The following is a 25,575-nucleotide window of genomic DNA, read 5'->3' as shown; positions in this document are numbered from 1 at the left end:
TTAGTGACACAGACACGTCGTTGTTTGAGTCCCAAGGTCTTATGTCGGACTGTCCAAACCACTCATCCACTGCAGAAGTTGCCAACCACCTAAAAATGATTGTTGTTGTCATTCTGACATATTTCCTCGATTTGCCGAGGTAAGTAAATTATAAATATAAATATAAATTTGTTACAGTTGAACCTAAACAGCTCACCCATGTACACATTGTCACCAGTTTTGCACATTATTACTTTTATTTGTGGTCTAAGCCCAGCTCATGTTACATATGAGGTTCCACAACGATTTGCACAATGCAAAAAGAATAAATGGAAGTGAGACATAATATTTTATGAATGAGCAATTTATTGCAAACAACCATTAAAGTAGGCTGTTTAAAAACCAAAATTTTGGCCAAAATGTTGATTCAATGTAATTTTCTGTCAGGTTTTCACACTGTCACATTCTGTTTTGTGGTCAGATTGTCTAGCTGCACAATCATGGCATCCTGCAGTGCATCATTGCTGCTGGGGTTGAATGCAGTAAGATGGTCACTTCTTAGAAGATTCTGAGGGTTGTGGGACAAAAATTGAAGTGGTAGACAAGAAAAATTACACTGGATCAGATTGGATGTCCGTCAAGACAGGGGACAATCCTTGGCCCAAATGAAGGTTGTTACTGGTGTCGAGTCTTGTCCAATAACCATCAGACGGAGTCTGTGAGAGAAGGGTTTTAATAATAAGTATTCAAATGTATCATCTTCTTCAATGCTGCAAAACTGATGAGAAAAACATAGCCTTGATGGCCCTGATGGCTTCCAACCTTACTACAGAGCAGCGGAGCTTCAAGTTGTGCAGGGGTGTCAAACGGCAGCTGCTTATGTGGAGCTGTTTTTCAGCAACTCAATGCTGCAGGTCACAATGCATGCCTGACAGTTGGACTTCTTGGAAAAAAGGGACTTCTTCCAGTGGAATATCCTCACCCTGTGTGTTCCCCTGATAAAAAACAGAACATTTGGGGATGGATGGCAAGGGAAGTTTACAAAAATGGACATCAGTTCCTGACAGTTGATACCCTCCATGAAGCCATCTTCACCACCTTTTTTAAAAATCTGGCCAACTTTTGATCAGCTTGTGGATCAGCCTGTTTCAATTTAATGGTTGTTTGCTTACTCTAAAATCTTTTTGTCTTACTTTTGCCAAAATCGCATTATTTATTGTTAATAAATCGTCTTGGAGCCACCAAATATTTACTAATATCAGTTGTAAGTGTCTCAAACTGTAGTTCCTTGTAAATTCTATGGAAAATGTGGCGTTCTATTTTGGGAACCTCCCCCATTGGCTGGTTGAGGCGGAACGTGCCATCTTATGAAAGCGAGATCATACAGTATTTGAAACCTTCTAGCCGACATTATAGATTCTAGACGTTTACTTTAGTTTGTCTTTCTACAAGACAGCACTCACATGAAATGTTCACCTATTACAACGCGATGTGGTTTGACCACAACGACGCCATGAAAAGTGGTACGTTCCTCCACCGCACTCTGCCAACAGGAGAGGGAGGGTCAACATGGCGTCCGAGCAGGTCCGCTATTTTCAGTATTTATGACATGTATAGCCGTTTTCTCCCTTTCTGACACACTCCAGAGTTTGCTGTCGTGTTCTCTATGAGGCTATTTACTCGTTTGGGTTCAGCCGAGATACAACTTAATGCTGTTCGGCACACCTATCTGTTGTTAGAACGTAAATACTGGTCTACACGGTGTTTCTGTTATTATTACTAGGGTTGTGTTGCATTTTTATGTACCAACTGTACCCTTTAACAGACCAGTGTAACGATAAGAGTAAATGTGGCGTTTTATTGGGTCTTATTTTGATGCTAAATCGGGAGCCGTGTATTTATAGTGATGGCCACAGACAGGCGGTCTCGGGACATTCCAACACAAGATACTTAAAAAAACGATGATACGTTGACGTAACAACACACGGGAATTGTGGGAAATAGAAGTGATGTTGCACAGACACACTGAAACATAAAAAGGCCCGTGCGTGTGTGACTTAATGTCAAACACAATGTATCCCACTGGGCATGCGCCCATTGTTGATGTACTTTAAACTCAATTCATCATTCATTAATGTTCTACCGCTTATCCTCACAAGGTTCGCGGTAGGTGCTGGAGCCTATCCCAGCTGTCTTCGGGCAAGAGGCGGGGTACACCCTGGACTGGTCACCAGCCAATCACAGAGCACATATAAACAACCATTCACACTCACATTCATACCTATTGACAATTTGGAGTCGCCAATTAACCTAGCATGTTTTTGGAATGTGGGAGGAAACCGGAGTACCCAGAGAAAACCCACGCATGCACGGGGAGAACATGCAAACTCCACACAGAGATGGCCGAGAGTAGAATCGAACTCCGGTCTCCTAGCTGTGTGGCCTTAATCAAAAAATAATCAACCGATTAATCAGCTATTAAAATAATTGTTAGTTGCAGAGCTAATTGGACCCATATGTTTATTCAATTTCAGGAGAGCTCCAACGGGCCAGGGAAGAAATCCATGCGGGAAAAGGCCATCGAGAGACGAAACGTCAACAAGGAGCATAACAGTAACTTCAGAGCAGGCTATGTACCCATCGAGGAAGAGCGTCTCCACAAAACGGGTCTCCGAGGGCGGAAGGGCAACATGGCCGTGTGCATCATCGTCCTCCTCTTCCTCCTGGCTTTAATCAACCTCATTGTGCGTACGACTACTAGCTAGATTATTTTGCTGTCAATCTTCTAGTTGCACATCGAATTTGACCACTCTTTCAGTAGCGTCACACAAATGTTGACATTGGTGTTATTTTTACATGATGTGACTTGAAACATTGCCAATATAGTTTTTATAAAGGCTTGATGATGACAGCAGTTTGACCCTGGAACAGATCATTTTTATTTCCATTATTTCCTGTTCCTACAATGAGATTTGTAGGTCAGAGGAGTGGACCTTCATAACGTCTGCTACTGTCCTCTTCCTTCAGATAACACTGGTGATATGGACTGTGATCCGCATCGGTCCAAATGGCTGCGACAGTATGGAGTTTCATGAATCGGGTCTTGTACGCTTCAAACAGAAAGCAGACATGGGCATTGTCCACCCTCTGCACATGAGCACCGTAGGAGGTCGTAAGGACCAGGACCTTGTTATTGTCGGCAACAACAACCCTGTGAGGACACACATATGGGAAACACTCAGGTTGGATGCGCAGCACTTCAGTGAACATGTTTGTCCTTCCAGGTGGTGTTCCAGCAAGGCACCTCCAAGCTGAGCGTGGACAAGGACAAGACGTCGGTGGTCAGCGACGTGGGAATATCCTTCACAGACCCTCGTACTCAGGCTACCTTCTTCAGCACCGACTATGACAACCATGAGTTCCACCTGCCCAAAGGCGTTAAAGTTCTCAGTGTCAAGAAGGCGTCCACGGAAAGGGTGATTGCTCTCTCGGCATTACGTTAGGTTCACTTGTACAATCTAACGAGACAGAGAAGAGCTAACATGCAATGTGTCTCTTCTGCTCAGATAACCAGCAATGCCGCATCAGACCTTAACATCAGAGGGGATGGCAAGGCTATCATTCGGGGCAACGAAGGGGTCAATATCATGGGGCGCACTGTCGAGTTCAAGATGGGTGGAGACATAGAGCTCAGAGCTGTAAGTATTAGTGTTTGAACAATAATCGTCCAGGTCAATATTCTGCTTTTGACATATCGGCTTTGGCCTTTATTTGACAGCCAATAAGAGATCAATTAAACAGCTGAGCCTCTCTGTCTGTACCGTAGAAAGTTGGGGGAAAAAAAACATTGAAAAGCCCCTCATACAGAGCGTGAATGAAACTTAGTTTTAGCTTAGTTTAGCAGAGCATGCTAGAGTGTGCGTGCAACTTAGGCCGTATGAGTGTTTACAGCTTGTTGTCTTTTACCACTTGTTTGTGTAATTACAATGCCCGCTATTGTGCAACAAGGATGAGGAGAACATTTATTCTTGCATCCAGCTGTCTTAACTGTCAAGGCACATTCTCAACACACTTCTGGCCTTCAAAATAAGAGCTTTGTTTGCCACATACCGTCTTAACTGAGAAAATATATTTCAAATTGTAATTGCATCAGTGACTATATCCTCCTTAACCACAAGCATAAACACAGTTTCACTATTATTATTATTATATAAATATCATTATATTTAATATGGAATCCATTATTTCATTAATTATTATTATTATTTTTAAAAAATCCAACCATATATTTAGTTTAGGGCTGTCAATCAATTAAAATATTTAATCACAGTTAAATCAATTTTTTTCAATAGTAACTCATAATTCATCACAATTAATTGCAGATAGAAGTTTTTATCTGTAATAAGTAGGGATGTAAGGCATGTAAAGCTCCAAGCATGCTGCAACGCAGGGGTCCCCAACCACCAGGCTACGGGAATGTGCAATGATTAAAAAAAACTTTGCATGTTCCTCTCAACACCCCCTGTTGACGTAGTTCATTTTTTTCACCAAAACAATGGATGCCAGTCAAGCTAACATCAACATCACGTTTTTGCAATTGCAGAGGCACTTCTTCATAGAAATTTGCATCAAAACGGGATTCATCTTGAGGTTCCACTGTTATTAAACAACATCGACATGCCTCATTCATTCATTAGGAAACAATTGCATGAAATGAATTTTTTGGTGTAATTATTTCCATGGCCACTTTTTGCCATGCAACTTTGACTGGGAAACACTATCAGACCATTAAAAAAAAATTTTTGTTTTAAGAATTTTTTCATTTGTTTTCTTTAATAAAGATGAAAAACAGTGCCATCTGCTGGCGTGGCTTCAGTACGCTCCTTAATAGAGCTCTGGCAATCAGTATAGTGAAATGGTATAAAATCCTTGACCTTGCATTGTTCCTCCATCTCTTGCAGGAGAACAGCATTGTCCTCAACGGATCGGTCATGTTCAACGCCACACGCATCCCCAACTCAGAAGGAGACGTGTATTTTGACGGCGCCACCGAGAGGTACAAACTGTGCATGTGTGCCGATGGGACGCTGTTCCGCGTCCAGGTGAAGTATCCCAACATGGGCTGCCAGACGTCCGACAACCCCTGTAGAAACGCCCACTAGGACACAGGACTGGAATCTAAAAACAAAACAAAAACATTTTGATACATCTTTCATGGCACGTATAGAATATTGCTTATGTTGGTTGTGTGCTGAAATAGCAAATCAAACACCACTCCAGTGTTTCATTTTACCGTCCATTATTAGTATTATTCATATCCAAGCCGGTCTGGAGGGTTACACTGAACGCTTTATTTGGCAGCTGTGTGTGATGCGTTTACTGACCAGTGTGGAGTGATTAGAATGATACAGTATGTGCACTACTTGCTTCCACATGTAATGCTTTTTTTCTGCACTTGTTGGACAGTCAATAATGTACAGTGCAGTACATAGGAGTGCCTAATGATTCACAGAGGAAGATTTATGACACAAATGTATGAGTTGTCAAACTGGTACGAGCACCACTGGTGGCACGCGGGCGCCACCTGATGGTACTCAAAAACATTGTGGATTTTTGGGGGATAAAAGTAAAATAATGTTAGAGACATATGAAATAGTTGCATAAATCTGTATTGTACAGTATCATTAATTAAATTAAAAATAATTATTACATATGTAGAAATTTGTATTTGCACAATATAATTTGATTTTTTAATTTAAAGAACTACGCAACAAACTGAATTTAAATTCAATACAATTTTTTAAAAGTATCACAGTTTGAAAGACCTTGTATGCCATAAGCCACATACTTGGTGCTAAACACGGTTGATAAGTACAAGTAAGCAAAAATGGTGGTACTAGTTGTAAAAATTGTGAGAACAATTGGCAAGATCTAATCGGACCCTCCAACCCTCATAATTATTTATTTAAAAAAAGTTTTTGATAGGAAAAAAGATTCTCAAATGTTGCTTTAAAGGGGACCTATTATGTTAGTTTTCGGCGCTTTGTATTGAGTTGTGGACCAAAATCCAAAACTTCTTTCAAGGCTCACTTCCAAATGTTGAAACCTCAGTATCATGCTGCTTTGGCAACGAGAATACAACATTGTAACATTCATAGGTCAGAAAAGGGCAAAAATATAATTGGTCCCCTTTGATGTAATTAGGGTTGGGCATTGTTTGATTTTGAATGATTCTGATTACGATTCCTCATTTAGATCCCGGTTCCTAACGTTTCTGAGGGTCATCAAAGTTTGGATGGTTTAAATGATGGAATGAACCAGAATTTTTTGGGGGGATGAAATGTTTGAACTTCTCCATGTATTGTTTAATGATATGAATTTTATCAACTTCACTATGAATTTCTCACAGGGCTATTTTAAACCAGTATAGAAATATCAAACCACTTTCAGGAAACCTGCTCACTTTTGAAAAGTAGTTTACTTGATTTGCCTTGATGGTGATGGAAGGAAGCCGTCTTTGTTAACACAACTAGCCCAAAAGACTTATTTTGATGATCGGAAGTGTGTTATGTGAGGTGAGAAGGTCCGGTGACTGTTGCTAACAGACGTACCAATAATAAACTTACCTAGCATAGCCGTACCTCCCTCATCCTTTCTTTACACCAAACCTTTACATCAGCGAGGATCCTGAAACCCTGGTTACATTGGCATAAGACATATATAATTTATTGTTCGACTTCCCTTAGTCAGATTGGTTAGTGGGAGTCCAACGTAGCACATCAAAGATGAGGTACTGTGTTATTTCTACACCATGAATGTGTCAACATTAATCAGGTTGATCATGCACCCTCCTTTGCATGGTAGCATTGTGTTGCAAATGTTGCACTGAGCTGACAACAAGTTATGCCAAATTTCTTTGGTGGTGCTCGCCGGCTTCTTTATTGGTGTTCATCACTTTTTTTTCCGGTTGGTAAAATTAGCATTGAAATGAGGAATCAAAATCAAAAGATTTGAATGAGCCCGGGGAATATTCAAATGTTCGTCATGGCTCCCATCGATGCTCAAAAATCGATGGCCAACCCTAATCATTATTTAGCATTATTAGAGCCTTTATTGAGTGGTTTGATGATTCATGTGTAACAGAACACTCTGATGAAACATTTGACTGTTTTTGTTTGAATAAAGAAAACCATGTTGGAATGCTGCTGTAACTGTCATTTGTTTTGGTTAAAGGTCACATGCTTGCACTTGTACATTTAAAATCATTTAAAAAAATAATGGAGCGCATTGCCTCACAGTGGTGCTTTATTGTCTAGTAGAATGCACGGTAAGGGGCGAGCCCTCAGAAACGCACTTATCTCGTGCTGCATAAAAAGAAAGACAGTAAGACATTAACACTGCATGTAAATGATTGAATGGCGTCTTAGGGCGTGTTGAGCTGGACGCAGCACAACACACTTCAGACTTTGGCCGTCAAATCGAGTTGAAGGAGCGCCGATGTGAAGTGTTTGGAAGTGGTAACAGGTCAGTGTTTTGGATGAGTGGAATTATTGGAAGTGGTTGTGCTGTATACTTTGCTTGTGATGTGCTGACATTCCCAGGATAAGAAGTGATGGCGGGGATACACAAGCCACTCTTGGCACTGATACTCCTCGCCTCCTCTGGCCTCCATTGCTACTCACCTCAACCCTCCTGTCCGGGCTCCTGCTCCTGCCCGCAGCCCTCCGTGTTGAACTGCTCCTTCTCCAGCCTCTCTCTGATGTCGCCACAGCACATCCAGGACTATGTCGCAGAGCTGGACTTCTCTCACAACCTCCTGGAAGGGGCCACACTACCCCGGCCACATCGCTATCTCCAAAGTGTGTGGCTTGGCAACAACACCATCGTGCACCTGTCCCTCTGCATCCAGAGGCACCGTCGTCATGTCAGAGGTCACGGGTGTGTCGCGTGGGCCCCCAACCTGCAGCTGCTATCTGTGGAGAGGAATCTGCTACGGCAACTCCCACACGGTGAGTCACAAGGGACAAGGTCATTGACACTTTATTAGGTACACCAGTGAGGACCAATACAATATCTTAACACAGGGGTGGGCAAAGCACGATTTTTTTTTTAATTGAGAAAATCTGTATTTAGTAGTTGTATATTCTATTTTGGACGGGCCAGATCATATGTGGACCACAAGCCATACTTTGCCCACCCATGTTCAACACAAACCTCCACCAAGCCTAATTAATAACAGTGGTATAAGACAAAAAACATCTAAAAGTATCCTATTTTACCTACCTTGAATCAGTTCCACATCAAAATTGAGACAGATGATGTATTATTTATGTATTCTGCCTGAATAATCATAATGAAACCTAACTCATCATCATAAAGGCACTCATTTAATAATGTTTATTATTGTGGTTGTAGCATCATATTGTTGCCGTTTTGAATATTTTCATTGCCACTTCTCAGTATGCCAACTACAACCACAAGTGGAATGAAAAAAAGCATATACCCTGACATATTAGGATGCGTTTTTAACCCTCTCATTTCAAATAGCTTTACAGTGAGTCATCAAAGCGGGTGTTTTTTATCTGATAATGACTTTTTACAGCCACCATGATGCACCTTTAATGACCCCCCCCCCCAGTTCCACCTGCTGCATAAATCCACTTTACAAGCTTTGCAGGTTCAGAGGTTTGCAATCTTTTTTGTAATAAATCAGTATGATTTACATTTGTTATTGTTGTTTTTTTCTCACTAACACTAGTTTAACTTTAGCTGCTTATCATTAGCATTTTGTTCCACTCCTTTAGTTAATGGCAGCGCTCTGCTTTCAATTCAGCTTTTATAGTACTTTATGTACTTTGTATACCTTTCTGCCATGCCAGGGTTGCATGCGCTTGAGGCCTTGGAGGTCCTGAATCTGTCCTTCAACCGCATCTCAAGTCTTGGACCTGATGATCTCCGTAACCAGCGTCAGCTGAGGGAGTTGCACCTTCAACACAACCTCATCAGCAGCCTACAGGCGCATGCCATCCAGCATTTAAAGCAGCTCAAGGTAAATAAACTCAAATTGTTATTGTATGGTGGTTTGGCCGATATATATTTCAGTTACACTTTCTGAACAAAACACACAATGGTTTGTGGCAAAGATTGTGGCATTCATCAACATTTACTCGCACATATCAGTGCTCACATTGGTTATGTATGCTTTTGTGCAGCTCATTAAAATACAATTTTACAGTGGTTTGGGGTAATTTACACAGAACCTTTCATTTCAAAATAAACGCACCAACACATTCATGAAGTTACTGCACAACATAACTATGAAGTGTGGTGTGCCAGTTCCCACTGAGCCACATCTCCGCAGACAACATTCAGCAACTTTCTCCAGCTAAACTCAGACAAAATTGAAATTATTAACTTTGTTTCTATGGACCAAAGGAAGTGTTATTAGTTACCCTAAGACTCTTTCTGTAAAACTTAATCATCAGATTAGAAAGCCAGATTTAGAGAGAATAATCCTTTTCAGTCTTTTCAGTGAGTCCTCTAAACGAGCAGTAAAACAATATCCAAAACAATATCCAAAACTATATCCAAAACGCAGCTGCTGGAGAAACATATTTTACCTGAGCTACCATCTTGCGTGACATCTCATTCAAGCTCAATAATAGGAAGATGAGTTTTCGTTTTGTTTGTCTTCTTGCCAGGTCCTCGATGTGAGTTTCAACAAGATGACCAGCCTCCATCCTTCGCTCTACCTCTCTCTGCGCAACATCGGTGCTGATGTTAGCTTGGTCGGCAACACATGGCGCTGTGACTGCAGCATGCGCAGTATAAGAAGATGGATGGCCTACGACAGGAGCAGAGACCTTCATTCCCGGAGTTTGGTTTGCACTTCCCCGTCCCTCCTCGCTGGCAAAGACTTGCTACAGCTGGAAGACAATGATCTGAACTGCTGGAGGCCTGAAACTGAACCACAGCTCCACCAAGACATGATGGTGGATGAAGGCTCGGAGGTTCTGTTGTCTTGCGGGAGAGAAGGTAAAACGCTGAAAGAATTCTCCGCACAGTCAAACAATTCATGGGTCTTGCTCTTTCGTTGTAGATGCATTATGGTGGACACCCAGTGGTCCGGCTGTGAACACACCTCAGTGTACGCTCCTCATTAGTGACGTTACAGTGCAAGAAACGGGTCTTTACATGTGTTTGTCTAAGGAACATGAGGTTGTGTCAGTCTTTAACCTCCAAATCAGACAGAACAGAAAGCCTAGAAGTGTATCTGGAAGCAGCAAACAAATGATCCCACAAGAACCAGCAAGGAGGTCAGCTGAAAAAAGGAATCGGAGTGCCACACAGTCTGACCTGACGTTAGCGGTCTGCCTGTCAGTCTTCATCACGTTTCTGGTCGCCTTCATCCTTGGAGTACTCGCAAGACCCTGTATCGATGTTCTCTGGAGAAGGGTCACCACAAAGAAAAGCTCCTCAGCATCCGACTCTGTCTCATCTGCGAGACAATACGACAACGAGGCCTACTCGGAAAGCGAGGACCAGGAGGAGGTACGAACTCATAGGGAAAGGAGAGTCACATTTAGCACAGTGGACTTCAAGGAGGACAGCAATGTGAAATATTATGACACTGTCGCCAGCAGTGGACAGGAAAGAATAACAAACGGTGAGGTCATCGAATGTGAGACAGTGATTGTTGAGAAGCACGGAGAGGACGATTCAGAAGATCATTCTGACAGGAGTGGCTCAGAGGATATGAGAGAGCCTTCAGGCCAAAACGTGGAGGTTTTGCACTTTCCAAGTGGCAGTGAACTGGAGAAGAGGAGGAGAGGTTCATCATGCAGTTCTGGTTCCTCAGAAGAACTTAAGTCTTCTCAGCAGGAAGATGACACAGTTCAACAGAGAGCCTATTCCTGCAAGTCAAAAGACGCACCTCCACTTTCAATCAATGGTATGGATGAAATCAATGGATTTTACTCTGAACCGCGAACAAATATTGGCAGCCCAGTAGCAAATCCTGAGCTGTGGCAGGACGGTGAAGAACAGTTTGATTTCAGCGATTCTGTCCGCAGCACATCTCCCAGAACCAGCAGTCGCATTGGCTCTATTAATTATTCCAAACAACAAAGACTAAAGAGAGAGGACTCCTCTAGCTCCAGCTCATATGTCAGTGACAATGAACCTTCACATTACACCGTCAACCAAGACTCAGAAGAAGAGGAGGAACTAGGAAGAACCCACAGAAAAGATCATGGTGATGACAGACTGTCATCACCGAGACCAAAGTACTCTTCTCCTCAGTCCAGTGACACTGACGAGGATTCCGGTGCTTATCCCGCTCATCAATCTTCTTCCAACGGTGAGAGTGATGAGAAACAGACCACAAAGAAGCCCACTATAGTTGTGGATGTTAAGTCACCATCAATAAAGTCATTCTCTAGTGAAGATGGTGACTTTGATGTAACACATTTAAAAAGACAACAGGCACCTATGAGGAACGACTCAGAAACACACTGGCCTACCATCGATGTGAAGCAGATTCCACGCACCAATAGGCGTGTCGATATTAGAAGAAGTAATTCACCCTCAAGCAGTGACAGTGAAGATAGCACAAGACTAGACCCAGAATTGTGGTGGCCTGCAATCAATCTTAAAAGCACAATGCGTGTAAAGAGGTGTTTGGATATCAAGGCACCTGTAGGTGATGGTCAAAAGGAAAATCTCAGGAAGACGTCCAGGTCAGAGTTGGTAGGCATGTCAAGAATCCCACCTTTGAGTTCTAGCAGTGACAGCCAGGATGAGACAAAGGACATAAAAGTCTCACACAAAGGGGACGGTACCACTGTAAGGCATCCCACTGAAGAAAGTTGGCCGGTGCTTGATCTTGAACGTACTATCCCAGTCCAGAGACACTTGGGTTTTAAAACCCCATCACTAACCTCAGACTCATCATCTGGTAGCGACGCTGAGGATGAATCAGTACACCTCACAGAGCTACCACACAAAGTGTCATTTCAAGAAGTCCCCACGGAGACAGACATACGTTGGCCTTCCATCGACTTTCAGAAAATTCCACACATCAAGAGGCATCTAGATATAACATCATTGCTTCCTGGTTCCGGTGACAGTGAGACACAAGGTCCTTGGCCCTCGCTTCATCTTGAGGATTCTTTGAGAATAAAAAGGCATCTCGATTTCACAGTGCCGTCACCAACTTCAGACTCATCGTCCAGCAGCGAGCATGAAATTACAAACCGCATCACAAAACAGGCGCAGGGGGCCACAAATATAACAAGGTACCCCATTAAAGAGCCACCAAAACCAAGTTATGAATCACAAGGACTTTGGCCCACAATTGATCTTGAGGAATCTTTTCGAATCAAGAGGTGTTTGGATTTCAAAGTGCTCTCATCAACTTCAGATTATTTTCCCAGTAGCGATAGTGAAAATGAAACTTTGATCTGCATCACAAAACAGGAGCAACGGGCCACAAAAGAAGCTAGAAACTCCGTATCACCAACAAGCCATAAACCACAAAGACCATGGCCCTCAGTTGATCTTGAAGATACTTTCAGGACTAAGAGGCATTTAGATTTCAAAGTGCCATCGTCAACTTCAGATTCATTGTCCAGCAGTGATAGTGAGGATGAAACTACAAACTACATCACGAAACAGGAGCAAAAGGTCACAAATGTAGCTGTGAACCCAGTTAAAGCATCAATACCAAGTCATGAACCACAAAGACGCTGGCCCTCCCTCGATCTTGAAGATTCTTTCAGAACTAAGAGGCATTTAGATTTCAAAGTGCCATCATCAACTTCAGATTCATTGTCCAGCAGCGATAGTGAGGATGAAACTACAAACCACATCACGAAACAGGAGCAAATGTTCACAAATGTAGCTGTGAACCCAGTTAAAGTATCATCAATACCAAGTCATGCACCACAAAGACTTTGGCTTTCTGTTGATCTTGAAGGTTCTTTCAAAGTTAAGAGGCATTTAGAATTCAAAGTGCCTGCTTCAGATTCATCGTCCAGCAGTGACAGTGAACATGAAACTAATCATCTGATAAAGCAAGAGCAAGAGGTCACCAATGTGGCAAAGTACCCCGTTAAAGGGCCACCAACACCAAGTTATGACTCACAAGGACTTTGGCCCACACTTGATCTTGAAGATTCTTACCAAATTAAGAGGCGTTTGGAGTTCAAAAGGCCGTCATCAACTTCAGATTCATTTTCCAGCAGAGACAGTGAACATGTAACTACTACTTCCATCACAAAACAGGAGCAAAGAGCCACATATGTAGCTCGCCATCCCATTAAAGGATCCCCAACACCAAGTCATAAACCTCAAGGATCTTGGCCCTCATTTGATCTTGGGGATTCTTTCCAGATAAAAAGACGTTTAGATTTCAAAGTGCCATCACCAACTTCAGATTCAGGGGCCAGAAATGTAAATAGGTACCCCGTTAAAATATCACCAACATCTCGTCATGGTCCGAAAGGACCTTGGCCCACACTTGATCTTCAGGATTCATTCCGAATCAAGAGGAGTTTAGATGTCAAAGCTCTGTCAATAACTTCAGAGTCATCATCTAGCAGTGACAGTGACCATGAAACAACTACTCATGTCACGAATCAGGAGCAAAAGACTACAAATATGGCTAGGAACACCATTAAAGCATCACCAACACAAAGTTATCAATCACAAGGACTTTGGCCCGCACTTGAACTTGAAGACTCTTTCCGAATCAAGAAGCGTCTTGACATCAAAGCGGCATCTCCTGCTTCATATTCATCATCCAGCAGCGACAATGAACATGAAACAACTCATGTGGTAAAACAAAAACAGTGGATCACCAATGTGATGAAGCATCCCAATAAAGGGCCACCAACACCAGGTTATAAAGCACAAGGGATTTGGCCCACACTTGATCTTATGGATTCTTTCACAATCAAGAGACGTTTCGATCTCAAAGCGCCATCACCAACTTCAGATTCATCGTCCAGCAGTGACAGTGAACATGAAACAACTAATCAAGTGGTAAAACAAGTGCAAGCGGTCACAAATATAACTAACTATCCTATTAAAGGACCACAAACACCACATTATGAAGAACAAGGTCTTTGGCCCATGTTTGATCTTAAAAAGTCTTACCAAATTAAGAGGCGTTTAGACTTTAAAAGACCATCACCAACATTCGATTCATTTGATAGTGAAGACAAAATTATGAATACCATCACAAAACAGGGGCAAAGGGCCACAAATGTAGCTCTACATCCCATTAAAGTACCCCCAACACAAAGTCATAAACCCCAAGGATCTTGGCCCTCACTTGAGCTTGAGGACTCTTTCCGAATCAAGAGACGTTTAGATGTCAAAACTACATCCCCAACTTCAGATTCCTCCAGCAGCGACTGCGAACATGAAACAACTAATCGCACCACAAAACAGGAGCAAAAGACCACAAATGGAACCAGTCAACCCATTAAAGGACCAACGCCAACACCAAGTAATAAACCACAAGGACTTTGGCCCACACTTGAACTTGAGGATTCCTTCCGAATCAAGAGGCATCTTGACATCAAAGCACCAACACCTGCTTCAAATTCCTCATCCAGCAGCGACAGTGAACATGAAACAACTCATGTGATAAAGCAAAAGCAGAGGGTGACAAATGTAACTAGATATCCCATTAAAGGGTCACCGACACCAGGTTATGACCCACAAGGACTTTGGCCCACACTTGATCTTGAAGATTCTTACCGAATTAAGAAGCGTTTAGGCTTCAAAAGGCCATCATCAGCTTCAGAGTCATTGTCCAACAGCAGCAGTGAGGATGAAACGACTAATCGCATCACAAAACAAAGGACCACATATGTAGCTCGCCATCCCATTAAAGGATCCCCGACACCAAGTCATAAACGTGAAGGATCTTGGCCCTCATTTGATCTTGAGGATTCTTTTCGGATAAAAAGACGTTTAGATTTCAAAGTGCCATCACCAACTTCAGATTCAGAGGTTACAAATGTAAATAGGTACCCCGTTAAAATATCACCAACACCGAGTCATGGCCCACAAGGACCTTGGCCCACACTTGATCTTAAAAATTCTTTCCAAATCAAGAGGAGTTTAGATGTCAAAGCTCCAGCATCAATTTCTGATTCACCATCCAGCAGTGACAGTGAACATGAAACTAGTCCCATCACAAAACGGCAGCTAGGAACCACAAATGTAACTCGGCACCTCATTAAAGGACCACCAACACTAAATTATGAACCTCAAGGACTTTGGCCCGCAGTTGAAATTGAGGATTCTTTAAGAATAAAGAGGCGTCTTGACATCAAATCGCCATCACCTGCTTCAGATTCATCATCTAGTAGCAACATTGAGAATGATAAAAAGTCAGTGAAGGTTCACACTACAAGCCAAGATCAGGGTGGAAGATGGCTTGCACTTGATCTTGATGTTAAACGTAATCCTCGCATCAAGAGGCGACTAGACATCAGACCCTCATCGCCCCCTCCGATTTGTACTGCTAGCAACGATACCAAGGGGGAACCACCAGCCCACGTTGAGACTTTTGGAGACATTTCTACAGGAGCACAGTGGCCCTCCATAGATAATGGTAGAGGCCCTCGCATTAAGCAGCGCTTGGACTTTATACAGGCATGGCCCTCTGATGACAGACACGACATTACATTTGAAGGAAACCCACCAAGCAGTTCAGATGAGCAAGACGACACACTGAAACTTCCTAGTGCCACAATGGCAAAGACTACACCCTGGCGAAATTTGGGCATTAACAGACGTTTGGATATTAGAGCACCATCACCACAGTCACATCCTAGTCCTGGCAACATTTCATCTGAGGCTCGGCATTCAGATTCTTCCACAAGTGATGGTGAGGACGAGAACAGAGAACCCAAAGACACGCCCAAGGGATCCATTAAATCCCCAGTTGTCAGCTTCCCTTACAGTAACGAGAAAGATCCCAAGATCAAATTAGAAAAGTATTCAGTTACAGAAGATGTGGGAGATAAACCCACCAGCGTGACACCAGAGATTAACCCTGAGCTTCAGTCACGGTGGGCCAACATGCACCTTGGATTTTCCCGCTTCAGAAAACGCCTTGAAATTACATCACACACACGTGAATCATCCACGCTGCTTTCATCACATCCACCTGACTCCCCGTCCTCGTCTAGGAGTGATAGCAGAGGAATCAAACACACAGAATCACCTCTTAGAACGGAATCCAAACACATTATGAAAGGTCAAGACAACACCGACAACCCAGGAGAAAGGGAAAGAGGAAGTGGCCGGAGCGCTTCCAAAACGGAGTGGAAGTCAAGCCTATATTCTGGTGTAGGCGTGAAGGCTCCTTCTAGTCTAAAAGAACTTTGTTCATCTTCCAGCAGTGAGAATGAAGCGGAGTCAATACATTATACCAGACAAAGAGACAAATCACTGACTCCAACATCTCCTGCCACGTTACCAACAGTCAGCATCTTCCCTCATGCGAATATCAGCACAACTTCACAGACACGACCAGAGGCATCGGACGGGATTCCCATGAAGACACCACAGTCCACAGATCACCCGTCAACCCTAAAAAAAGTGGAAGAAAAGGACGTTGCAATGGTATCACATGTCAACAGCTCACCGATACCGTACAGGCGCTTGATTATCAAAGCTTCATCTCGACCAAGTGATACTTCCTCCACCACGGAAGTGACTACACAACATACGTCTTCTTACAGCACACGGTATCAGTACCCATCTCTTGGCCCAAGGACGGTTCCCAGTTCGAGCTTTCAGGATGTGCTCAAAAAACAGTTTAGACCCTTCAGGAGCACCACAGAGGCCCTACAAGCTGAGATACAGTCAACCAGTGTGGGCAGCGCACGGTCTGATCTCTCCATTGGCGGTCTGAGGAAGATCCCAGATGTAAGGCCATCATCTACTCTTACTGGATCTTTCACTGGCCAGCAGCAGGAACTACGGCCTACAAACATGACGCCAAGCAGTGGTTCTACGTCATCACTCAGCACCAATCCAATGGGGAAGAACACACCCGACAACAGGAAGAGAGGACTAAGCGCCCTCAAAGTTATGTCATCTGAGAGACAAACATGGGACAGCGAAGAACAAAGTGTGGACTCTCCAAGTGATACACCGATAAACTTCCAGCATGAGTCACAACTACTACGATCTTCTAGCTCAACAAGCATGAGGAAGGTCACGGATTTTCCCTATGACATCCCCCGATACAGGACCCACACACAGCAAGCTCAGGAGATTCCGCCTCCTGTTCCTGAGACGCCACCGCCAGATGAGGCCATGGAGTTAAGATGGAGCTCAGCCCAGAAACAGGAAAACACAAGTTTCTACTCCTCAAACATCAGCCAGGTATAGTCGAAAAGCTCCAAACCAAAAAGAAGGGGACCCAGGATGGTTTTTGAGTAAAATGAAATAAGCTATTTTATTGTCAAATAAATATGAATTAAAAACTGATATTGTTAATTGTATTGCTCATATTGTGCTGAGATGCCTATGTTCAATTTCTGGTTCTATAATAATCGTCATGCTTCTTTGAAGTTAAAAAAAGCAAAACACTTGTTAATTTTTTGTTTTGGTTTGAGCCTTGATTTTTCAGAAAATTGCCAAATTTGACCACTTTTGATGTATTTGAGGTTCCATTGTAGGTTCTGTAGCCAACATATGTTTATCAGAATGCCAAATGACATGTTACAATGACTTGGATTGAATGTACATCCTTAATTATTTTTCATGATTCTTTTGTCATCTTATGTCTGATTTTCTTTGTTCAAAATAAACTAGAGACTGGGCTAAGTTAATAAACCCTTTTTATTTAGGTATATAGACATAGGTTATAGTGAAAACCGACATATAGACACTTAGTTTACATACATATATACAGTTGGTACAAGCGTGTTCATCAACCTGTATTGACATGAGAGAATACTAAAAGACATTAAAACTATACACAAAACCTCGTGTCATTCAATTTACAGTGAAAGCAGGGGTGACATGTACAAGTGCAGGTCAACAGATGCACTGGCAATAAATTAAAAAAAAAAAACAACGGAAAAGACGGGCGTACGCCGCCTTGCTTTGTGGGCCAATGCAGGAGTGAACGCTTGTTCCACCGTGAGGTTACATGTGTTTTTTTTTCCAGGTCTTACGAAACACAATCATGAGTTCCATTAGGAAATTAACAAACATGATTATGAATATCAAATCTAAGCACAAAACATTTCCTGTACAACAATAACAACAACAAAAAAAAGAAAAGGCTGTCGGAGCTGCATGCAAATATTCAAATCTTTTGGACAATTCAGTCACACCACAGCCAAAGACAGAAAATCTATACAAGAACGTAGCGCTATGACAACTGACAGTGTGGCGTTTAGATCCTACAGGTGGTGAGCATGTTCTTCTTACCTTTGAACACTGTCAGCATTGAGAGGGGGTGCTACTCATTGGAGGAAACCTGAAGAAACTATCGGTGGACTAAGGAAGACCAAACAAAATGGACACCAAGAAGTAGCTCTATAGGCAGCCCACACAGGCTGGATTAAGAAATCTCTGCCCCCCCGACACACACACACACACACATCCCAGTATATGTACATATGTGCGGCCAAGTCCAACCGTTTGAGGCACAGTCACACGTTAATCTAGATCGGCCATCACGAACCGATAAAATGCTGAAAGGTGAGGAAGGAGGGCGCGCGACTGGTATTAGCAGCATTGCGGTTTTGTTTGGTGCGAGGAGACAACAGAAGCAGAAGGGAAGTAGAAAGTATGACTGGCACAAGTAAACAGCAACCTGAAGTAGGAACCACTGTGTGCTTCTTCTTGCACAAGCAGAAAAGCTCACTGCACAGCTTATTTTCTTTAATATCGTCTACATGTGCTCAGGTCCAAGTGGACTTGTAAGACTTGATGGAACATCTCCAATGATGCAAAGCAGGAGGGGGAGGAGCTCAACAATACTTTATCCGCTATTTAAAATGACGCATCACAGTGAGAGCCAATACTTCAAAAGGGGACGGGATGTAGTGATCATTAGTTAACCTTGCCGCCTCCCTTAAAAATCTCCATTCCCCTCCCCCCCGTAAACCAGCGTCGGCGTTATCATTTCATTTGTTTAATTGCTGATTCTTGTCGTTGGGGTCATCACAGTATTTTTTGTTGTTGTTTATTAGTTGCCACTTTCTTTTTCATGCAGCTGTAGCTATGACATCTGCCTTTCCTTGTACCATTCCACAAACTCATCCAACAACACAGGCCCTGACGATGGGAAGGAAGGAAGGAAGGAAGGAGAGTTGGTTAGCATCACAGCATGGTAACAAATAAAAACACATGGGTTACTTACAGGCGCCATCCTCGTCGTAGTTACTGAGGTCCAAGTTGATTGTCCGGCTGAACTCCAAGACGTTACACCATTGGTCTTTGTTGATGACTTTGTACTTGGATTGCTAGGAATTGGAAACGTACATTCATCACAGCTTTACAGGTGCCACACAAACTCTAAATAGGCTAAACCAGATAGCACCATTATGCCATCATGATATGTTCCAAAACTGCTATCATACCACATCATACCACTTTTCTTTGCCAAGTGGGACAGTAGAAACTACCTACATTTTTAGCCATAAGTAATGTTTAAAGGGGACATATTATGCTCATTTTTACACCTTTTGTATTGAGTTGTGGTCACCTATAGAGCAGCTACACACAATAACCCGCATAGAAAACTTTTTAGATTTTCCATAATCTGCATTTCCTTTAATTTGTGCTTCCTGTCAAAAAGGTCTGTTTTAATTTATTCCACCCACGGGCCACCTCCGTGCATGCCCACTCCGCTGTGATTGGTCATACACCCAAAATGCTTCCTAACTATGAAACATATAAGGAAGTCCACCCCTCTGTGACATCACTAAGGGCCAGTTTTACCACGCCTTTTGAAACTGAGCGTTTTGAGCCATCCCAAACTTCTTTCAGGACTCACTTCCAAATACACAAACCTCATTTTGTGAAACCTTGGCATCGTTTAACACGAGAATACAACATTCTAACTACATTTAGAGGTCAGAAAAGTGGAAAAGCCACAATAGGTCCTCTTTAAGGCTAAATGAGTGCTCATGTTGGAAGCTGCAGCATTGCAGGCAACCTACACGGTGTGGTGGCTTATGATGAATAAAAAAAAGAGGATGGAAAACCCCAAGAAGTAGATTTTCCACAAGGGAGGGGTTTGTGTGCGAATCACTTCACAGAGGACAACTTTGTATTAAACAACAAAATACAAAACAACTCTGCTGTGCCAACTACCTGTCAGTCATCTGCAGACATGACTTCAAGTTTGATCATTTTGTGTTTCCTCACCAAATCAGTTAACAGAGCAGGATATTGCTGTTAAAATGTGACCCTGATGTGAGCACCGTAGCTTTAAAATTGTCTTAGAAGTACAGAGTGAAGATGGCCTGCCACTAAATTGAAATATAAATCAGTATAATAATGTAATTGTACATATGGCGTGCTAGGACATCCTACCTCTAGAAACTGATTAAAGACAGGAAAAAGGGGCCACGTTTTCCCTAGCAGAAGCCCCAACATGCACTTGGCCGTGTTCAGGTCCAAACTCCTCTGGTCCTTCTCCTGTTCATGAAAAGGAGAAGCTTCATGAAATCATTGCAAAAATATCAGCCAAACAATGACATTAATAAACTTGATTTCACTCACTCTAGCAAAATCAAAGGCATATCTATAAATGAGCTTGAAGCTGGTGCCGTCGTTGAGGACAGAACGCAAGTAGTCCAACGTGTTCCTCAGCCTCTCAGTGGAGTCGCAGCTAGCGAGAATGGACGAAGTCCAAGTCAAGACACAAGAACAAAACTTCAAACACAGAGCACCATATGTAAATACGTACTGCAACAGGCTCATGCCTCTCAGCCACTCCTGTAGGGTGAAGTAGCCCATACTCTGAGCATCCAGCTTCCACGCCAGAACCAGCATTACCACCTGAAGTACACAGTACAGTCATTGGTGTTATCTCTGTTAGTGTTTATTAGATCTTGTCAAGGGACAATACTACACACTATAAAGTTGGATAGCAGTATACATTTACTAGCCACTGAAAATGAAAACATTTATGAAATAGCTGACAACACATGTGAGAAGCAAGATTGTGTTTTGTCTTGCTATGGTGGTGATAGTATCACTGTCCTAGGATGCACAAGTGCTGTAGGCACCAGAGAGCTGCGGCTCATTGAGAGGAAACATGAATTCCAACATTCTGAGTAATGGCATATTCCCCTCCATGGTTGTTTTCTAACATAAGGAGTCCAAACACACCTCCAAGATGACAAGTAAAACAAAGCAATGTGAAAGTGATGACAAGTATAGGACCTGAAACCATTTGAGCACATTTGGGGATTCCTAAAGCAGAAGGAAATTAGTTCCACCTGCAATGTCATCATAGAGGACTAGAATCTGCATCTCTGGTAAGGATTAATGCAGTTTGGTGCCCATAATAGTCACACTATTGTTCACTGTGAGGTGTACTTGTGTTGCCAGTTATTTAGTCTATAATGGCTGTGTGTTGACACTAATGTACTGTACACTGCAGCTGTACTGTGCATTGACTACTCTAAGTTTGCTTTCTATGGTATTGTCCACCTGCTGAAATGTGAGGGCTGTACGCTCATTGGTAGCAGTAAAAATATACTGGTGGGAAGCATCTTACATTCTCTGGTTCTACTCCAATGTCCTCACAGAACTTCTCCATCCCCTCTGGTCCCACCACATCATCACAGCCTATTTACAAACAAGACAAGGGTGAAGTCACATGAACACAACCATGAGCCTCACCCACCTTTAACAGCTGTAAAAAAAAAAAAATCACCTGCATATTCGTAGAACCATTCCAAGCATCTTTTGTTGGAAAATGTCTCCTCCTCATGGATTAACGGCGAGTCGTTTTTTCTGAAAGCAGAAGGTGACAGCTGGGATGTTTATGTCAGGTCTCCAACCTTTTCCAGCCTAGGAAAATGTTGGTGTGGACTGACGTTGCCATAATCCCCAATTTGAGTACTATTGAGAAACTGATAATATCTATTTATTTATATATACCGTACAAAACTAAACTTGAAATTGAAGCCTGGAAAATGCAACAAAATGGAAAGTTGTGAAGCATACAAGACTATTCAAGAGTCAAACTGCATGTTCAGTATGATCAATAGCTAATCCCCCAGCCCCACTAGTTAAGAAATACTGGTGTGATAATCTAGTTCTAGATTAGTGTTATAAGCTGATGTATAAAATAAGGAAAAGTGCTTTGAATTAGAACCACAAATTGAATCCAGACTTGGTATTGGTATGATAATAGCATGGAGTGTTTGCATCAGATAGGATGGAATGGCAACAATGTATTCAATTCTCCACGCACACAACAAACACAAGCGGTTTGCCTCATTAGCATGAAAACCAGCAAGATGATGTGTGACCAACTTTGACCATGATGTGACGTTTACTACAGAGGTGTGAAAAAGTTTTTTTCCCCCTTACTGACTTTTTTTTTTCCTGTTGTCACTTAATGTTTCAGATCAAACATTTAAATATTAGTCATTGACAGCAGAATGTAGTTTTTAAATCACAATTTTTATTATTGAGAAAAAAAATTGCCCAAGAGCGCAGTGACGACTCATCCAAAAGCTCACAAAAGGTCCCACAACAATAACATCCAAAGACCTGCAGGCCTCACTTGCCTCAGTTAAGGTCAGTGTTCATGACTCCACACTGAGAAAGACTGGGCAAAAACTTGAACTCTGCCATGCAGGCAGACTTTCAAGACGAAAACCGCTGCTGACAAAAAGAACATTAAGTCTTGTTTTAATTTTGCCAGAAAACATCTTGATGATCCCCAAGACTTTTGGGAAAGTACTCTCTGATGTATGTTGATACCAACATTTTTTGGAAGGTGTGTCCGCCATTACATCTGGCGTAAAAGTAATGCCTCATTTCAGAAAAACAGCATTATACCAACAGTAAAATATGGTGGTGGTAGTGTGACATCTGGGGCTGTTTTGCTGCTTCACGACCTGCAAGACTTGCCGTAATAAATGGAACCATGAATTCTCCTGTCTACCAAAAACATTTTTAAAAAATCCTGAAGGACAATGTCTGGCCATCTGTCCGTGACGTCAAGCTGAAAAACCCACTTGGGTTCTGCAGCAGGACAATGATCCAAAACACTCCAACTAGTCCAGCTCTGAATGGCTGAAGGAAAACATAATGAAGACTTTTGAGTAGTTGAGTCAAAGTCCTGACCTGAATCCTATTGAGATGCTGTAGCATGACCTTAAAAAGGCGGTTCATGCTGGAAAACCCTCCAATGTAGCTCAATGACAACAATTCCTCCACAGAGCTGTAAGAGACTCATTGAAAGTTATTGCAAATGCTTGATTGCAGTTGTTGCTGTTCATGGTGGCCCAACCAGTTATTAGGTTTAGGGGGCAATCACTTTTTCACACAGGGCCTTGTAAGTTTTATTTAAAACCTGCATTTTGTGTTCACTCATGTTGTCATTGACTAATTAAATTTGCTTGCTGATCTCAAATATGTAAGTGTGGCAAACATACAAAAAAATAAATCAGAAAGGGGCAAACACTTCCACGCCACTGTAAATGTCACGTACCTCATTGTGCATGTCCACATTAATGACTGTAAAAAGACGCAAAAACCCACCTGTCCTGGCGACTCTTCTTGGCTGACATGTCATCTCCAGCCGTGGGTCTCCTCTTTTTCCTAGGAGGCATGGCTCTAGAGCAACAAGCTAGGAATTATGCAGACAAAACATAATTACCAGGTACATTACACACGTACGACTTTATGTTGATCATAAATTACCTGATGTTTGGCTGTCCTGTCCAACGTCCTCGGTTAGGTTCTATCACAAGAGATGTTTGTAAGCAACAAGCAGACATATAAACATAAAGAGACCACACATGCTGGGATTATAAGCACGCATTTACCAGCCTGTGCAACGTGTGGTGGATCTTATGGATGCTGGCCAGTGTAGTCAAGTGGGAATTCAGCTGAAAATCTGAATGCACAAAATACAAGGAGGCCAATTTAATGAGCAGCAGGCTTATAAGCAAGCAACAGACGAAGCCAAGAAGCATTCTTGCCCCCCCAGTTTGTGCACGGAGCTCATCCGTATGCAGGCTAAAGTACAAGGATGCACGACGGTGACGTCACGGTGTCGTCAAAACTACTGAGACATCCATCGGCAATCACTTAAGTGTCAATAGAGGTGATTACTTAGCTTAAGAGAGGCACGGGGTGATGTCTTACACGAAATAGGGAGTGACTCTTGACGTGACTCGACAGCAAAACTTACCCCATCCCCCCAAAATATGTGTGTTTATTTGAGGGTGCATGCAAAGCTTGTCGTCAAATTTCACCTGTGCATTGAAAAGCTGTCATCAACGGTGCTCGGTGGTTGATTTAATCCTCGCACCAAAAAAACGAGCTAGCACTAGCTGCATACCTAAAATAGCAGTGCAAGACGCGCAACTTGCAAGGAGTTTACAAAGTATCAAAGCGAGGTGTGTTGTTGGGATTTGTAGTCCATTTCCGCCATGATCTACGCTGACTGGACCGCTCAGCTTCAAGAGGCCGAACTACAACTCCCAGGCCTCGAAAAAAGTCAAGCGTCTCTTTCCAAGCCATCTGCCCCCAACATTCGACTCAACTGATTGCAAGCGTTTTTGCATTTATTTAAAATCATAACGTCGATTGGATTCTGCGCGCCACCTCTCAAGTTAGCATAGACGCATAGGTGTATGATTGAAAATGGCGTAGAGGCGCTTGGCCAATGCAGCTAAGCGGGGGAAAACCAAAGATGTTAACTCAACTGCGTCACAATTTTCACTCTCTAAATCCACGCAGTTGGCCACAAATTTGAGTTATTTCCACAGCGGTCACGTTCCACCCGTAAAATCGAAACGCCTTGCTTGGTGGTCAGTGAATACGATATGATCGCAACGTAGACAGATTAGCATTGCATAGCTTCACATTTTAAACAAACATCGGCTGCAATCGAACAGGCAAAACTGTGACGTTGCACGTAATTATACCTTCGCCAGAAGCGCAGTATTGAATTGAAGCATTGCATGTCAAATATAAGTCCATTTATACTCTACACGTTCTTTGTTGTCACTGGCAAATACAAAGAACCCGACATAATAGCAGGGAGTTCGTCAAATTCTGCAAAGCTAGGGAGATAAGCAAATGCGGCTTGATAATGACTATTTCTATTAGTATTCGAAACGCCTCATGGTGTAAATAAAATACTCTGTAACGTTACTACTTACTGGCCGCATCAGAGTGCATCTTTATGAAACATACAACTGCCTGTGGGAAGTCCGCAGACCGGCCAATGGGCGGAGCTCCTTCACGTAAACCACGCCTACAGGCCCATGGTTGAAACCGGTGGGCTCGATTTCCGCCTGTGCTCTCTTTCCATTGGCTACCCAAGCCGTCTTGTCAAAGTGTTTAGGTAGC

The 25,575-nt window shown here is 42.6% G+C and overlaps 2 protein-coding genes across 6 annotated transcripts; one reads left to right on the top strand and one right to left on the bottom strand.

Annotated features, from left to right (window-relative positions):
- Positions 1–8: 8 nt before the first annotated feature.
- On the top strand, positions 9–5,175 carry sgcb (sarcoglycan, beta (dystrophin-associated glycoprotein)). 2 transcript variants are annotated; one of them, XM_058073879.2, is made up of 6 exons: positions 9–139; positions 2,514–2,723; positions 3,007–3,192; positions 3,264–3,455; positions 3,546–3,677; positions 4,941–5,175. In XM_058073879.2, the coding sequence occupies exons 2-6, from the start codon at positions 2,544–2,546 to the stop codon at positions 5,139–5,141; spliced, it is 891 nt and encodes a 296-aa protein (XP_057929862.1). In that variant the 5' UTR covers positions 9–139; positions 2,514–2,543; the 3' UTR covers positions 5,142–5,175. The 2 variants fall into 2 exon arrangements, with proteins under 2 accessions (XP_057929862.1, XP_057929861.1); XM_058073878.2 differs by lacking the exon at positions 9–139 and adding an exon at positions 1,401–1,563.
- A 12,657-nt stretch (positions 5,176–17,832) lies between these two features.
- On the bottom strand, positions 17,833–25,477 carry dcun1d4 (DCN1, defective in cullin neddylation 1, domain containing 4 (S. cerevisiae)). 4 transcript variants are annotated; one of them, XM_058073893.2, is made up of 11 exons: positions 25,386–25,477; positions 24,042–24,112; positions 23,917–23,956; positions 23,755–23,842; positions 21,914–21,993; positions 21,755–21,825; positions 20,939–21,030; positions 20,752–20,860; positions 20,563–20,667; positions 19,385–19,487; positions 17,833–19,299 (listed from the first exon to the last, which is right to left on the bottom strand). In XM_058073893.2, exons 1-11 carry the CDS (start codon positions 25,402–25,404, stop codon positions 19,244–19,246), a joined length of 834 nt encoding a protein of 277 aa, XP_057929876.1. In that variant the 5' UTR covers positions 25,405–25,477; the 3' UTR covers positions 17,833–19,243. The 4 variants fall into 4 exon arrangements, with proteins under 4 accessions (XP_057929876.1, XP_057929873.1, XP_057929879.1 ...); XM_058073890.2 differs by lacking the exon at positions 25,386–25,477 and adding an exon at positions 25,149–25,379; XM_058073896.2 differs by lacking the exon at positions 25,386–25,477 and adding an exon at positions 24,474–25,113 and having other exon boundaries at positions 24,046–24,112.
- Between the last annotated feature and the right edge of the window lie 98 nt (positions 25,478–25,575).

Source organism: Doryrhamphus excisus, linkage group LG4 (assembly GCF_037039965.1).
Source record: "Doryrhamphus excisus strain RoL-2023G ecotype Guam linkage group LG4, RoL_Dexc_Guam_v1.1, whole genome shotgun sequence".
Lineage (NCBI taxonomy): Eukaryota > Metazoa > Chordata > Actinopteri > Syngnathiformes > Syngnathidae > Doryrhamphus > Doryrhamphus excisus.
The sequence above is the reverse complement of the archived record's forward strand: the minus strand, read 5'-3'. Positions and strand labels throughout refer to the sequence as shown.